Source organism: Loxodonta africana, chromosome 9, assembly GCF_030014295.1.
Source record: "Loxodonta africana isolate mLoxAfr1 chromosome 9, mLoxAfr1.hap2, whole genome shotgun sequence".
Classification (NCBI taxonomy): domain Eukaryota; kingdom Metazoa; phylum Chordata; class Mammalia; order Proboscidea; family Elephantidae; genus Loxodonta; species Loxodonta africana.
The window spans coordinates 38,772,585-38,790,425 of NC_087350.1; the positions used below are offsets into that span (position 1 = coordinate 38,772,585).

The 17,841-nt window shown below is 38.8% G+C and overlaps 1 protein-coding gene across 1 annotated transcript; it reads left to right on the forward strand.

Annotated features, from left to right (window-relative positions):
• Positions 1-347: 347 nt before the first annotated feature.
• ZFAND5 (zinc finger AN1-type containing 5) lies at positions 348-10,462 on the forward strand. Its single transcript, XM_010587512.2, has 6 exons — positions 348-480; positions 4,926-5,085; positions 5,488-5,599; positions 6,129-6,232; positions 8,650-8,775; positions 10,227-10,462. Exons 2-6 carry the CDS (start codon positions 4,935-4,937, stop codon positions 10,373-10,375), a joined length of 642 nt encoding a protein of 213 aa, XP_010585814.1. The 5' UTR covers positions 348-480; positions 4,926-4,934; the 3' UTR covers positions 10,376-10,462.
• Positions 10,463-17,841: the final 7,379 nt, after the last annotated feature.

Here is a 17,841-nt window from a genome sequence, read left to right on the forward strand (position 1 = left end):
TCGCCCGCTCGCTCGCTCGCTCCCGGCAGCCGCGCAGCTTGCCAGGCTGTGGAAGAAGCGACGGAGAGCGCCTTCCCCCGGCCTTCGCGGCGCCCAGCACTCGCGGCGCCGCGTCTGCTCGCCCTCGGAGTCCTCCCAGCCCGCCGTCGGTGAAAGTGTGAGGCGACGACGGGCGATCGCCGCGAGCAGCGTTAGCCGCGGCGGCCTCCGGTCCCCCTCCGCCTCCTCCGCTGCCCCCCCTCGCTTCCCTCCTCCCACTTCCCGAGCTCCGGCGTGTCCCGGCCACGCTCGGCGCTCCTGCAGGAACAAAGGAGGACCCCGCGGCGGCGGCGAAGCCATCTCCGCCTGCGGTTCCGACCAGCTTCCAGCCCGCGGCGACAGCACCAGGGCGCCCGGCTCGCCCGTCCCGGAGGCCTCGGCCCGGCCCCACCGCGCCGGCGACGCGCGCGAGCCCGGCTTCTACACAGCGGAGCCCGCAGGGTGAGCGGCGGCAGGGTTAGGGGAGGGCGCCGGGCTTCTCGTGCCTCTGGGGGGTTACAGGCACGCCACGGGCCTCCGGCGGAGCTCGCGCGGGCCCCGGATGGCGGCGGCCGGGGGAGGGGAGCCCGCCCGCTCAGGAAGCACAAAGGCAGAGGCGTCATCTTGTCGCCGAGGCCCGGCTCCCCGCGCCCCCTTCTCGCTTGCGCTCGCATGGTGGGGGGCACAGTGCTGGGCGTGCGGCCTCTCCGGGCCGGGCCCCGGGCCCCGGGCCCCGGGCCTCGTTCGTGTCTCTTTCGGCCGCTCGTGGCAGCGGCGCCCGGCGTGGGCAGCCCAACGGGGAGAAACAAAGGGGCCGAGGCGGTGGCCGCGCCCCCGGCCCCCAGCCCGCCGCGCCCCCGGCCCTGCCCCTCCGCAGACCGGCCGCTGGGCGTCGGGGGACGGCGGGGTGGGGGGCTGGCCGGCGGGCCGAGCTGCTGGGCTGCATGACTCAGTGATTTTGGGAGAAGGCCCTGCTCGGCTTTGCTGCGCGAAGCCGTCGCGTGGAGGGGGATGGGGACCCAGTGGGACCCAACTTGTTTTAAAATCTGCTGGGAGGTGGGAGGGGGTTTCTCTGTCGTCGTGTTTTGGTTTTCCCGACGTCGCCGCGTTTCTCCCCCAAGATCTCTTTTCTGAAGAAAATGGAGCACCTTCCCCTTTGTTTCGGGCATTTGGGCTGGTGAACGCAGAATTCGTCGGTCGCTTTCCATGCGCTCCGTGAGGCTGTGCTTTGGGGAAAGGCCAGGTTATCTTTATTGATTTGAGGGCCTCTTAAGAATCTCATCTAAGGAGACTAGGGTAAAGTCGTCGGGTCACAGAGCCCCTGTTAAACCTGGCATTCAGGTGACTTACATACAGACTTAAAATCTAATTTTATTTTACTCTTCCTTTTTAAGACTTTTTAAAAAAAAATAGGATTTCAGAACTCAATTGATAGGGTATTGCACTTTTTCAATTTTTTCCTTTAAACGTACAATTAAATAATTTGTAGTTTCTTCTCCCCCACTTTGTCTCTCAGGCCTGATATTAGGCCTTTACCAATCATTCTAATCTCCTTAATTGGGCAAAATGGGAACTGAGATCTGAAGAAAAAGGACTTGCCCAAGGTCACTGGTTAGTTAGTGGTAGGTGAGAGGATAGAACTCAGGTCTCCTAAACACCCAGGTGAGTCATTGCTTCACTTCAGGTGCACCTTGAGAGAAATAAATGCCATGAGTGTAAAAGCCCTTTATTCAGATTTGGGGTTGGGGAGTTATTTTCAGTTACATGCCCAGGTTTTTTTTGTTGTTGTTGGGTTTTTGTTTGTTTAAGCTATGAACTAGAGGAAGCCGCAGACTTTATTTAAAAAAAAAAACAGCTATACCTGATACAACTACACATACATGCTCCAGTTTAACTCTAGAGGTACTAAATTGTAAGGATACCGTATTTAAATATATGTATAATAAAGTAGGAGAGACCTGTTTATGCTGCCTAATCCGTGAACTCTTCCCCGCTCCCCCCAAAAAGACTTGCCACAGAACCCGAGAGTTCTTTATTACTTTGGTACTCTTTCCTGTTCCTTCTTGGTTTATAAACAACTTGACCATTTTGGCCTTACGAGTGATTAATGATGCTTGCATCTTTTAGATTGAATTTGAGATTGTCCTCTAGTTCTCCCTGCTGACATTTAAAAAAACAACACCCAAAACAGCTTTAATCGGATTTGTTTTTGCTTTCTCCTAATGTTAAATGTATGAACTCTGCATCTTTAGTTCTTGGGGTAGTTTTTGAGGTTGTGTAGGAGTTGGCAGGCTCTGAGATATAAATAGAAGCTGATTTCAGAGGCCGCTGTTGACTGGGTTTTATGTGAGAGCCTCCATCCAGCTCAGCTCAGCCTGTCACATTGCAGCCTTGTGACAGGCTGAGGCGCCCGCCCATGTGATCTAAGCTTCTGAGAAATATTAAGGCAAGCTATGCACATGTGATGGCATTTTAAAAGCTGGCTTTCTAGGGGAAAAATCTAAAAGATGGGAAGCCGTTAGAAGAGTTTCATGCCCCGGTACTTGTCTCTTAGAACTCTAGAGGTGATTTATAGTGAATTGAAGGGAGATGTGGTTTTTGGGGAAGGAAGGCTGGACTGCTCTTACTCTGCATGTTGGAGCGGGTGAAATTACTAGATAGGGCTTCCTGCATTTTATTTATATAAAAACACAGAGAGCTTTAAGAATAGGATTAACTAAAACTACTTAATGTGTGTTGACTTATGTATGCCAGTTTGCTTTTAAAGCCAATGTCAACATGGCATTGGAAATTAGAAAGGATGAGCTAGCATAATTCTTAAGCTAGCAGGAATGCCCAACTTTTTGCATAGGGCAAAGGTTGATATACTTCGTGTATGATGAGCATGCAAATAAATACATAATTATTTGAAGCATTTTTATGCTTATGTTGTACTCAACATAGTTAAAAAAAAAAATCCCAGCTGCATGTGTTTGTTAATAAACTTAAGTGATATTGAAATGTTTGCACTACCCTGTTCCAAAATGAGTCAGCTAAATTCCACTTACTATTTAAAGAGACAGTGTCAACTAAAGTAATACTATTGTTCAAAGTTGTGGACCTTGGTTACACTTCATACAAGATTTATTGGCTTGAATGTTTGTATGGTGTCCTTTTGCTAACAAGGAAGGTTACTAACCTTTAAGTAAATGTTAGGGTTATACTTGCTAGGATTCTGGCCAGGTAAAGAAAATTGCTTAGTCCCTTCACCCCCTTTTTATAATTTTGGTAAAAAGTGTTAATACTTGAATGTTTATGTAACACAGTAGAGAGTATATTTATTATAGTATGTGGTAGTTGGGAAAAACGTGAAATTCCAGGAAATGACAAGTTCATGCTTTAGAAGTACTTGTATGAAACAACTTGAGAAACCATAAGTAACCTTTATTATCAAGAGTAAAGTGTACTTATCAAATGACAGTGACCACAAGTTACAGCACACAATTTCCCTTTGATAAAATGCTGTCAAATGCATTTTGGTCATTCATATTTTAAGATGATGTGAAAACCCTCTACAGTTTTCCTTTTTTAAAAAATAATTTTTCTTAAATGTTTACTTTTTTAGCAACATTGACTTCTTCACCAAGGGGAAAACTTTACTGAATTCAGCAAAACAATATTTGTGCTAATTTCAAAAAAGCTTGCAGTATGATGTTCTTTCTGGTAACCTAGCATTAAATATTAATCATTACTAAAGGTTATGTATTTATAGTGCTTTATCTTTGCATACTGCGTTTGAGCCATGGGAAGGTTTCATTACTTTGTGGTATGAGGAAGACAAGCGCTTGTTAAGTTTTAATAGCTAAAACTTTTGACTGAGAAGTCTATGGCTGATAATTTGTGCGTTGGAGGTTTCTAGGCACTGGCTTTAAACTACTTAGAACCAGAATGTTACACCTCAATTGTAGAACATAAAAGGAGTTTTGCAAGCAGCTGACCCTTAAATTCTTAAAGAGCTTCCCTTGTTGCTGCCCAGTAACAGGAAGGGTTAGTTGATCTTCTGGCTGTCTCTTCAGTCATCTGTGAAGATACTTCAAAGTTTAAAAAGTACAGATGCCCTGCCCCTTAGCAGAATTATCCGATCATATTATTCAGTGTTTTAAGAAAGCTTAATAGGTAGATTCAATATGCAGTCGGTTTTAAGAACCACTAACAGACATAAAGAGTCAGGGGTTAATTGTAATCGTAGTAGTTGTATTTTCATTTGCAAGTTCCATTTAGTATGTTTTTGGCTAGTGAAGTAAAATTGTGGTATGAAATGGTCTGCTTATATTGTTGGAGAGCAAAAAGTCACTTAAAGATACCAGTTGTCCAAATTAATTAACGTATTCTGATACTTGGCCAACTGACCTTTTCAAAAATTGAAAATAGAATAATAATAACAGCTGAAATAATTAATTTTAATGTTTAATGATAATTTTCGTTTCTCCTAAAGAATATAAAGCTATTATAGTCCACTATCAAGCTGTAACACAATTTCTTTGTTGTTCTACAAAGGCAACGAAATATTCATCATCCTTTTGCCCACTTTTTTTAACGACTCACACAATTTGAGCCTTTGTTAGAAACAGACTTGGTTTTTAGAAATAAAGGTAGACAGACTGGGGCTCTGGTTGCTCAGTGATTAAAGCAAGTGAAGAGGGTTCAAACCTACCAGCCAGTCCAGGGAGAAGAATGTGAGTCTGTTTCCATAAGATTTACAGCCTTGGAAACCCTATGGGGCAGTTCTACACTTAACCACTAGGAGTCAGAATCGACTAGATGGCAGTGGGTTTGGTTTTTTGGTTTGATGACTGTATCACACTAAGTTGATTTTATTTTGGAGGCACGTTAATTCTAAAGTTTTGTCTTGTTTGTTTTGTTTCTAGCAGGAAAATATGGCTCAGGAGACTAACCAGACCCCAGGGCCCATGCTGTGTAGTACAGGATGTGGCTTTTATGGGAATCCTAGGACAAATGGAATGTGTTCTGTTTGCTACAAAGAACATCTTCAGAGGCAGCAGAATAGTGGCAGAATGAGCCCAATGGGTAAGTTGATTCCAAGGACAAACACATTTGAAGAACTGGTGGACAGAAAATACAGAGCCAACAATTGGGGGCCTGAGACTGAGTATCAATGTTAAAAGCCCAAGGAGTGAGGACCTCTGAGAAGAGCTTGAAATTAAAGAAACGGCTCAAGTACTTGGCCTGACTGCATGAGGAGTGAATGACTATCTACCGGCATCTTCTAGCTTTTTTAGTTGTGTTCACTGGATTACTTTTTATATATTTTTTTGTTTGGATACTCACATAAGTATAGGATTCTGCAACACAGTGAAAGTTCTTAACTCACTAATCTAATTAAATGCAAGTATTACTTATTAATAGTTTTGATATTAAATGAGTTTTTGTAGTGTTGATTTGGTTCTTATAAATCCTTTTTTTAAATAGGGACAGCTAGTGGTTCCAACAGTCCTACCTCAGATTCTGCATCTGTACAGAGAGCAGACGCTAGTTTAAACAACTGTGAAGGTGCTGCTGGCAGCACATCTGAAAAATCAAGGTAAGATTGAATATTTGGGGGTTTTTAGGATCACAAGAAAGCAATACATCTGCTATTAGTACCCTTATAAAGATTTTAATATATCACATGTCTTTGGCTTTGTATGAATCACACAGAGATTTCACTGAGTCGGAATCGATTCAACAGCAGTGGGTTTAGTTTTGGTTTTGGATAATACGTAATCTCGTAGGTCATTGAGTAAAGAGAAATATGTTAAAACACAGTATGTAACACCCTCAGGTACTGTGTTGAGAATGCTGTGCTTTCACTTGTAATTAAGGTTTAGGAATTGTAGTGAGACTGCAGACTTTGTATATGGTAGTACCACATAAGGCTGCCCCATTTATCAAATTGCTTTCTTTATCCTCAGACATTTATGATGGGACTCTGATATTCTTTTTAAGTTTATCTAGATTTATTTGATCTTATTTGAAAGAACATAACTGAAAATTGAACTGACAACTTATTCTTTATACCAGAAAGTACCCTTAACGTCTTTAGAAATAATTGTTTGCTTGAACTCAAATAGAAATGTGCCTGTGGCTGCCTTGCCTGTAACTCAACAAATGACAGAAATGAGCATTTCAAGAGAGGACAAAATAACTACCCCGAAAACAGAGGTGTCAGAGCCAGGTATGCTTTTTGTTTAATACTAGTTCAGTTCTGAATTTGGTATTTTGAGAGAAGGTTGGTTGAGGGGTTTTCTTTCCTTCCAATTATAGGACCAAAGAGCTATAAAGTACAAGTCAAGCAAGAAGCACTACCTTTAAAGTATCTGGAAGTGTAAAATAGTTTCTCTCTTATATCTTTCCCTAACCCACTCACCCCACTGCTATAAATCACCAGTTTGTGATCGGGATACTGGAAGTGTTGAGAGCTTAATGAAATTGAAAGGTAGTTTGACATCTTTTGACGTTATCTAAATAGGTATTGTCCACTTAAATTTGTTCATAAATATAGAAGAAATTCTAGATTAAATTTTAAGAGCCACAAAGAAAAAAAAAGTCAATATTGTAGAAAACTGATCAAGCACAACAGAACACATTGCATGCTAAAAAACTTTCCAACTGAAAAGATGCAGTATCACTATTACATTTTGTAGGAGTTTAAAACTCAGTATGGAAAGGCTTTTGGTTTTCATTAGTGACTTTGAAGCTGTGATCAGTTATCACAACTGAAGTGAGAACACTGACTTGTTGAAATTACTTGTGCTGGGCCCTTGAACAAGAGGATTTGTGCACATAGTTCGAGTCAGTTCGTTATTTTGTGGTAGAGTGGTTGACTGAACACAGTGTAAAAGATCGTTGTGAGGAGAAAATGGTGTCAGTGGAAATGCTTCTTTGCAGGCTTGCTTTCACTAACACCATAGTCAAGCTATGGCTGTAAGTAAACTTTATTATATTATAAACAGTCCTTTTAAGTTAGGTCAGATTCTGAAGTTTGGCAGATGCATCTGGTATTTTGAAACGTTTCATCCTTCTGAACAAAAGCTGACCAAATTAAAAAGGTTTTTGAGGCTTTTGTTATTTGGACTCTTTTCTTTTTTTAAATAAGTTTACTCTGACCTTGGAAGAATACTCAAGTTAGATCTATAGCTGTCCCTGCATTTATCATAACTTAGTAGGCATTCTGTGGTTCATAGCTGTCTGGCTTTTCTGTATCATTTTTCTCTTACCCCTTCCTTCTCTGTATGTCTTAGGAACCACTGTTTATTTTGTAAGTCGTGGCCAAAAAATTGGCTGTGACCTCCCTCTTTAGCCCCCGTTTTTATTCCCATAAATTATTAGGCTTTATCCTCATAACACCAGGAAGAATTATATTGAGGTTATCATAGAAGCTTGTTAGGAATAAGCAGTAGATAGAATATTATTCTAATATTAGGCTGTTAATCCGGTTGGTTATATTGCTAATACAAATGAGTTATAAATTTGGAGAGGGTTTTAGAGTAAGTTGTCATTAAACCAGTCAGCTTGTTTTAGGAGCTTGGATTTACACTAATAGCTGACTTACTGTTTAGGCAGAAATTTCAGCGTGGCATACATACGCCACTTTTAGGGTTTGGATTGATAATAACACAAGAGTTTATAGTGTTTCTGGTATAACTGACTTTTATGTAAGTAGATTTTGGTATTTTAAAGAATTAACGTGTCTGTGGCCTTTGATACAGTCATCTGTAATTTTTATTTTGACATTTGATGTCATGTGTGAATTAAAACTTAAAGACCTTTTAGGTGGAGAAATAGGATTTTTTTTTTTAGGTCATATCTCATTGTCCAAATCTGGTACCCATTTGAAATAAGTATCTCAAAGTAAAAATAAAAACCATGCTTTAAAAAATCATGTTCTGCCTGTAGAATCCTTAATAGTCTAAAATTGAAGCTTCACAAGTGCTTATGCTGGGCTAAAGACTATCTTTGCTAACCTTTAAAAAGAAAAAAAAAACTTCCAGATTTTCTCCCTGTAACAATATAATGCACTTAGGAAAATGGTAAAATAATTTTTATTTTGGAGTTATCGGGTCTGAAGCTGATTAGGGGTTAAGATTTTGGGTTTGTCAAGATTTGCCCATTTTTTCTACAGGATTGTTTTTTTCTATCAGCTTAAAACCAAAATGACTTTTTAATAGATGCCTCAGAAGTTTTCATCTTAATTCACTGAGAGTTAATGAATTTGAACTACCCTAATTAAGAAGTTTGCATTTAGAAAATTGCAATGTGGAAAAATTGAGCACATGACCAGCATCTCCCAGGTTTTTACAACTTAGGATTTTGTTTCCCGGTACTAGAAAAAGTGAGTTTAAAGAATACAAGATGTAGAAAATTTATAAAATTCAGGGGTGCAAGCACTCTATGGTGATTAGCAAAATGTTCTCAGATTTGGAAGTCCTGATTTTAAAGTAGAGAATCCTTATTTAAAGTATGTGTTTTTAAAAAAGGCTTCTTACGAGTTTTTGCTAAAGACATTACCATTTCTCTTAAATGTTTCCTTTTTTGACTTCTATCAGCTGGTGAATTCTTGACAGATTGCTGATTTCCACTCTTGTTTTTCAGTTGTCACTCAGCCCAGTCCATCAGTTTCTCAGCCCAGTACTTCTCAAAGTGAAGAAAAAGCTCCTGACTTGCCCAAACCAAAGAAGAACAGATGTTTCATGTGCAGAAAGAAAGTTGGCCTTACAGGTATTACAGATCACATAAAATGATGTGTATTTTGCTGCCAGCATTTAACAAAGAGCTCTTGGTTGGACTCTAAGGGATTGGTTGGTCTTATATTTAAGATAAAATGCCAGACTTCTAGGAATAGGAAGTTTCCAGAGTGGCCTGGAAAAGAATGATAGTGGGCTGGAGAGAAGTTGGGTTGCATTTCCATCTGTTTCTGATCATACAAAACCCTTTATTAACTTCAGGCTCTCTGAATTATTTTCCTTTATTAGATTGATAAAAATTAATCTTTTGATTTTTTTTGGGCGGGGGTACTCCTGGGAAAAGGTACTGGAACTAGCAGTAGCATAAAGCACCTACTGTATTTTTTCATAAATAACATGCACATTGATAACTTTTTTTTTTTGCCAACCGTTCAAACCACCCCCCCATGCATTATTTTCCTAGTTGCCCTATGCCAGTTTTTTTTTTTTTACATGTTGCTGACTTCAACTGATACCAAGAAGACATAATTAAACTACAAAATAAACAGACATAACATATCCTAATTGTTTCACTTAAGACAATCTGATAAGGTTTTTTGCATCTAACTGTTGAGTTAATGCATTGTAATCATCAGCTTTTTAATAGTTCATCACTTATTTTCTAATTACCAGAGGACTTCACCAAACTTGAGCCATCACTTCTAGACCATGGCTGATACATTTAGTATACAATTATAATTAAAAGTAACATTTTTTGACTGTTTTTATATACACATAAGCAGAAGATTAAAGTGAGCAGAGCAAAAGAAAATGAGAAGAATGATATGATTTACCTGTAGTACGGGAGAATGAGTGAACGAGGCTGAAATTCACTTCTGGAAATGTCATGAGACATGCATGGTATATGCATTGGGCGCACTATGCCAGAATTATTTTACTTAATTTCATCATTTCCGTGAGTTACGTATGTGGGCGTGTGATATATGAAAAAATACAGTTCTTTGAGCTAGGTAGGAAGTGTTCTGGATACATTTCACCTGTTTCCTTTAAACCTCAGAACTTTATGGTTGTCGTTCCCTAGTTTCCCCTTGAAATATTGCACAGTTAATGTGGTAGGACTAGGATTTGAACCCAGGAAGACCTTCTCCAGATCTTGTGTAATTTCTATGAGAGTTTATGGAAACAGCACTTGATAGAATGAGCTTGTAGATAGCCCATTTTGTGTTCTCTCAATATGGAGTAGTTTACCAAGCACTTCAGTCTCTATTGTCCTTGGAGGATAAGAATTAATGTAGTATTTTAATTTCTCACCATGTCAAATGAGGTTAAAAGTTTTTCAGTTTAAAGCGTATGCTCTGTCAAGAGTTGTCTTTCATGTTGCAAAAAGCAATGAGAATCTGGTTCCTTTTCTATAGTGACTTAAGGTTTTTTTTCTTTTAATTGCCAGAAGTTTCTAGGTGACTGTGCTTCCTCTTGTTCGTACAGGGTTTGACTGCCGATGTGGAAATTTGTTTTGTGGACTTCACCGTTACTCTGACAAGCACAACTGTCCATATGATTACAAAGCAGAAGCTGCAGCAAAAATCAGAAAAGAGAATCCAGTTGTTGTGGCTGAAAAAATCCAGAGAATATAAATTTACTACTTGTGAAGAGACTGAAACTTTGTTTTTATTTTAATATATCGTAGGAAAACATTAAAGAGCAGATGCATGGCCATTTTCCTTTGATGTTCTCCAGAGTTTTACTTTACACTTGTCTGTCTTACTGATATTTTAGGATGTCTGGGTGTGTTTTACAGGCAGAATTGGATAGATACAGCCCTACAAAATGTATATGCCCTCCCCCTGAATAAAATTGGATGAAAATCTGCACAGCATATTGAAAAACACTGATACCAGGAACAAGATTTAGTTCCCATGTGCCAAACAAAATACATGAAATCTCTGCATGTTTGCAGCATATCTGCCTTTTGGGAATGTAACCAAGGTATAACCTTTGGCTAGTGTTATGTGCCTGTACTTTATTTAAAAAATGGTACACCAGAAAAGGACTGGCAGTCTACTTCTACCATAGTTAAAAGTTCACCCTGTTAATTTCCACAACATGTTTTTTCGAAGCAGGAAAGTGTAAAGAGGATCAGACCTTTCCGTGAAATCAGTATTTGGTGCCATTTGTAAGCCTGATTGATTGGTCTTCTAAAAGCTGTCAGAGTTATAAGACGTCCTGTGAAAGGTAAACACAACTGGTTATAGGAGTAAAACCGTCAAGCCAACAGGGTCTTGGTATCTTTGAAAGCTTACTGTGCTGGTCTGCACCAGAAGATGTCTGCATTACTCTGCTAAAAATGCGTAGCACAGAACTGCACTAGGATTAATTTGTTTACAAGAAGAAATTAAAACTTAACATTTGGTTGTCACAGCAGCTCTATCAAATAACATGCATCTGAATTTTTAAGTTGCAAAAGTTATCTGAACAGTTCATTTTTCGTGTGCATCTTTTGTTGAATGTTTTGGTTCAAGAAAGAACGTTTAAAGCTTTTTAAAGACTTCAGTTCTTACTGTAATTGTACCCTTCTGCATGGAAAACCATAACCAACATGGCTGCAGTAGACTTCTTAGTGGTATCCAGCACCACTTGCAGAGGGCTGCTTTATCATATTAATTGTACTTGGGTGTAGGACTCTAGTGTTCTTGGGTGTATTGCATGGGCTGCATTATCTACAGCATTGTACAATAACAACTAGAAAAGGCAGTATACTTCACTGATGCTTGTCTGGTAATATCACTTCTGTGTTATAATGGAAGGTTTTTTTTGTGATGTATGAAACTTGTGTTTTTTATATATAAATGAGTACAGTTAGATTAGTGTTGTGGTATGCCTGTTTTCATCTGTAAATAGTTAATTACGTACACGAGGCACTACTTCTGATTTATTGCAGTGTTTGGTCCTAGTTTTTACTTTTATTCTTAAAACATTCAGTTTTGCTTTCAATTTTATGTACCTTAGTTCTGAGTTAGACCTGCAGATGTGTACAGATAGCTCATATTTATGTATTGCACATAATCATGCTATTCAGCATCAATGCTATATTGTATTATGTAAATAATAAAAGCCATGTACAGAGGGAAACATCCACTTGTTCATTGGGTTTTTGAGCCATAGCTAGAAGCCCAAAGGGAGAAAATTAGAAAATGTTTCATATTCAACCTTTTAGTTGTATACATAGATTTTGCATGGTTATATTGTGATTTTTTTCTTCATTGCCATCCCTGAGCATGACTTATTCAAGTAAGAACCATGAGATGAGTTTTGCGAAACATTTTCAAGTGTGGTACGAGATAGTCAATTTATGTTTGAAGAAATGAATTAGGTACCTTTACGATCAGAACAGTGTTACAGCTTAAGGGGAGAAGGGAATGAAATTAGAACGATTGTGACCTACCTTTTCTTTTTTTGCTTAATAGATGACTTCTGATAGATCTGAAGACAAAAGTAGGCGTGACTTTTTGTATACAAAAATAGGCATAGTTTTGTTTCTGTTTTTGGTTTGGTCCTAATGTAGAGTGGACCCAAGAGCTTGGTCTTTGCAGGTGTGACACCAGATAATGAAGAAAAAGGAATAGTTAACATGCGGACTTTGCCAGTGGGTTAGCTTAAACTGAGAGCAGAACCATTGCTTTTCAATACAGGCAGCTCCCAGATAATGAATGCATTCCATTCCAAGATCTGTCTTTAAATGGAATTTGTACGTAAGTTGGAACAGTTAGGTACGTTTTGTATCTAACATCAGTCAAACGCTTGTCCTAGTATATAGTGTACCTTTCTATGCATAAAAAAGCATTAAACACTTCCAGATATACTAAGACTTCTTGAACATAATACAGTAATGTTTTGGTGCACGTTGCAAAGTAATACCCATTCTGTTATTATGAACCACTGTATGATTTTTTAATAGGCTTTATGAGGCTTAGTTCCTAACTACAAGTTGTATCGAAGCCGGATGTTTGTAGCCCGGGGACTGCCTCTAATGGAATTTGGGATAAAAATACTACCCCCTGGTTCACTTAGACTTTGCATGCTATTTTTTGTGTTCAAGTAGGGAAGATGCGTATGTGTGAAGACGATGTGCTGAGATGAGAGTATCTTCCTAAATATGAAGGGTATTGAGGAATGACATGTTGAAAATGATGGCATTTAGAAGGAAAATTTTATATTTAAATTTAAAATGAGATGTATTACCCCCATCCCTCAGTGCTACCTCTATCAACAAAGTTTTGCTTGATAAATTTTAAATCTTAAAAGATTTTGAAAATAGAAGTACATGCAGTAAAAAACAGGTTTTTGGTTTAAGGGTTTGTTTTGTCAAAAGAGCACCAGTTGGTTGGTGAGGAGAAGGAGGGAATAAAAGTTTCAGGAAACTAGGAAAATTGTATTCTACCCAGACTCTCAAACCTGAATGTTTCTCTCAGTCCAGACTATGGACTTTGCAGTGTACACTAAAAAATATTAAGCATGTTAAGAATGTCTTCCCTTACATAAACAGGCTCATCTCTATACTTTTCTCCCCTTCTCCAAAAGTGTTTCACTAAGGCAGGCCATGATAACTGGAACTAGCTATATGACCTTGGGCTAGTCCTTTTATCAAATCCAGTTCTCAGTGGGCCTGGTCTGTAAAACTAGCCTCTCAGGCTTGATCTGAGATGGGCTTCCCTTTGTGTGGATTAATTTTCAAAGAAAATTTAACTGACAAGTATGGACTCTGGAACCGGGCTATCTGTAAATGAGAACAGTACCTACTTCAGAGTTGTGAGGATAAAGCATTTTAAAACAGTGCCATGACACATGATATTTGCTATTAATAATTTTAATGTCCTGTACAAGTCATGATTTCCAGAACTTGGAAAGAAAGTTGAGGATTAATGAGATTAAGTGGTTAAACTTTACTGCATAAAAGGTAAAGATCTGTAACTTTTTAACTTTCAGTTTAAAGTGACAAATGCTTTTCTGTAAGGCTTTGCAGATGTCTGTTGTAAATGAAGTTCCTAGCAAGTAAGTAAATACAGGCAAATGTCTGCTAAGTAGTCTCAGCAGATAAGCATAGTACTGTTATAACTGATTTTTTTGTTTGTTTTTGAATTGGCAGTAGATACACATTGAGAAGCAAAGCCTCTCATCCTGTCCAGGTTCACTCTATACCCTCCTACTCCAACGATAAACATACATTTTAGGTAACTGTCGTAACTTAGGAAACCCTGGCGGCATAGTGGTTTAAGAGCTATGGCTGCTAACCCAAAGGGCAACAGTTCAAATCCACCAGGCGCTCCTTGGAAGCTCTATGGGGCAGTTCTACTCTATCCCAGTTCAAATCCACCAGGTGCTCCTTGGAAGCTCTATAGGGCAGTTCTACTCTATCTTACAGGGTAGGGTCACTGTGAGTCAATCGACTCGACGGCAATGGGTTTTTTTTTTAATGGGTTTGTCATAACTTAGATTATACCCTTCACATCGCACAAATGTCAGAATATGTACAATGACCTAATTTGTTTGGATGCAAAGTTTTTCTAGAAAATTTTGGCTATAAATTGTAGTTTATAATTCTGAAGAGTGATGAATATAGGTTGCTAGTTGATTAGCAATAAGATAATGTAGCATTCACCTGTACTGAAGAGGTTACCTGGGAGAGGCAGCAGGCAGTTAATGAAAAGTAACTTGACATTTGACGAGGCAGTTTCTCGTGTGTGTACAATCTACTTTAAAAACAAGTCTACATGTGTAACAAAGTACAAAAGTGCCATTTAATACTCGTGGTTATTTACACACACTAACCATTGGCTTCTTCATTTATTTTTGTCTACCTCCTCTCACCCTGCTCCCCAGTCCATTTCTGTTGTCCTAGAAATAAGTTACACCCATCTTGTGGAATAAGTGTGAGACTCCGTTTTGTCTGCTACTTTTCAGCATGAGTACTAACCTTGCTAAATCACACTTCACATTTTATACTTAAGATACTAACAGCAGGATGAGGTTATTTTCTAGTTAATACCCTTTTAAAGTGTATTTTTTACTGGTAATTTTGATTGAAACTATCACTACAGAGCCTCAGCTGAGATGATGAGGTAACCAAGGCTGTTCAGGAATTAGGATAGTTTCATATGTCTACTATGATGCTTATCAAAACCTATCAGTCGATTCAGAAGTTAAGAACTCTAGGACATTTTTAAATTTGAGTTGAAGACCTGTTCACAAATTAGTGTTTAAGTACTTACCCTTTAGACCTCAGACATCAGCCAGAAAAAAATTACACAAATGAAGTCATCCACATGAGCTCTATTTGAACACTAGTGTCTGAATATATTCTTTGAACCAATCCATGGCAAATTAAAAAACATGAGTTGACCCTTGCTGTGTAATATGCTTCTGTCATCTGATCCCTCCCCATTATTAAAAATGTTTGAATATACAAATTAAGCTACTATGTAAGCTATTTCTTTAAAGAAAACTCAAGCCTCCTGGTATTCTGGCTCCTTGTCAGAGAAAAGTATTTCTTTACCAGGGTGATGTTTCTAGAGGCACCCCTCCTATTGGAAAAGTAGTCCTAGAGTGAAAATTTACAATACCTAAATAGGAATGGTGACTCCGCCACCCCCAACTATGAGCCCGTAGCATCTGTGTTATATTTAAATGCCTGCTAAAGTTATTTACAGTATGTTCAAACAATTTTATTTCTCAGCTACACTGCTGCTTATTTATTTGGTGGGAAGGAAACTTAGATTGTTTTGCATGTCTGGGGCAAAATAACCAATTTTATCAGTGGCGAGATTATATCAGATGACAAACATGAGACTTAAGTGGTTTAATAAATAAAGCAATGATACTATTAGAAGCAAGTGCATTCGACAGCCATCAAAATATGCATTCGTATCCAGGCCTGGCACTTCAGCAATCAAGTGATTGGGACGTTTATTTGAGTCTTTGATTTAAATAGCTTTTAAGGTAAACCAAGCATAGCAGTTTCTACTTGCTAAACCGGGACCCATGTAAACATTGAACATCCCACTAATGCGTCACTGGTGTCATTCAGAATAAAACATTACCATAAGAATACTAAGGAAATCCAGCTTATCACACGAGTAAAGAGTCAGAGTATGGAACTAGTGGGAAGGAAATTAACAGAATAGGTTTACTTAATCTCTTTGCTAGGACCTGTCTTCCAAGACTAAACTCACATTTGGGTGAAAGTTTTCTTAAGATTTTCCATGGCTTTGATAAGAATTGTACTAACCTAAAACTTTCCATTTTAAGGGCATGAATTTTTTTTTTTCCTGTGGTTTTTAAGTATTTGATTTTATGTATCTGCCAAGAACAACTGAATTGAATTAAGCAAGGTCTGCTTTAGCGTGTTAACACAGCCTAGCAATCTTGTGTATTTGCTCCTAGGAAAAATCAAGGGCATGTAACCATAAAACATTCCCAATACCCTAAACTGTTTATCCCATTTGTGCTTTTCAATAACTGATATTGTGAAATTCTTTGTTTTATAAAACAACCACAAAATAAAGTTACCTTAAGAAGCAGAGTGGTAATAATGGAAGTATCCCTTTTCTCCAGGTTGGACATGAATGCTCAAATATCCGACGAAATGCTAAAACATCTCAAATTTTTTTTTGGTCCAAGATAGAGGGTTTTTTTCTGACACAACTTTTCGGGACTGTGGAGGGTATTTTTAAAAGACCCTACTGAACTCTGGCACCCTGGTGGCACAGTGGTTAAGAGCTCAGCTGCTAACCAAAAGGTCAGCAGTTCGAATCTACCCACTCCTTCTTGGAAACCTTATGGGTTAGTCCCACTCTGTCCTACAGGGTCGCTGTAGTAGGAATTCAACTTAACTGCAATGACTTTGGTTTTTTTTTTTACTGAGCTCTAAAGGTTGGCAGTTCCAATCCACCACCCACTCCTTGGAAACCCTATGGGGCTGTTCTACTCTATCCTGTAGGTTCACCATGAGTCAGAATCAACTCAACGCCAATGAGTTTTTGGGGTTTTTTTTTTTTTTTTTTGGTTTTAGAAGTCAGAAGAGAATTTAAGAAAATTGCTAATTTATAATCTCCATATTGATAAACTGACAGCCAAATATTTTGAAAATAATTCTGTAGAACTGACAATTTACCAAAAATAGAAAAATTGGAATTACTTCTTCAAAATACTTCCCATCAATAGTTTCTTGTGCCAACAGCTGGTATTTTAAATGTCCTGCGCTGGTGCTGTCCAACAGAAATGTAATGCAAGTCAGTATGTAAGTCTAAAGCTTCTAATGGCCACGTTAAGAAAGTAAAAAATGGGTGCAATTAATTTTCATAATATATCTTAATATGTCCAAAGTATTGTCATTTCAACATATAATCACTAGAAACATGATTGAGATATTTTACATTCTTTTTTCTGTACTGTCTTCAAATTCTTGGAGCACATCTTAGACTAGCCACATTTCAAATTTTTACCATATGGCTAATGGCTACTGTATTAGCATAGCACTAAAAAACTCTTGGCCATCAAGTTGATTCCAACTCATTGCGACCCTATAGGACAGGTTAGAACTGCCCCCACAGAGTTTCCAAGGAGCACCTGGTGGATTCAAACTGACATTTTGGTTAGCAGTCATAACTCCTAAATTCCACCAGGGTTCCTAGGATAGCACTAGAGTCTAAGAAAGGCATCTTTAAAGACCTTAGACAATTGCCACAGCTCACCAATGGCCAAACCTGCCCTCTAATGTGCAGCCCTTACACAGAAGTGCCCAGATTGGATTGAAAATAACTTAGTATTGAATTACAGCATTTTAAACTTTATAATAAAGTTAGTTAAGTAGCATGCATTTGTAAAGGATAAATGGCTACATTTAAAAATGTGATAGCAAAGCTAGATGTGTGATCTAGGGTAGGAACAAGGGAAGCAGGCTATAAAAATTTTTAGGAGAAGATTCTCTTATGGTTTGCCTCTGTGCGATGCTATGTTATTCTTCAATAAGCCATTGAGAACTGAGAGGAGCAAACAGATTATTCCGTCTGACGCTGAGCATCAATCTCCCTGTGTTCTAGGTGTG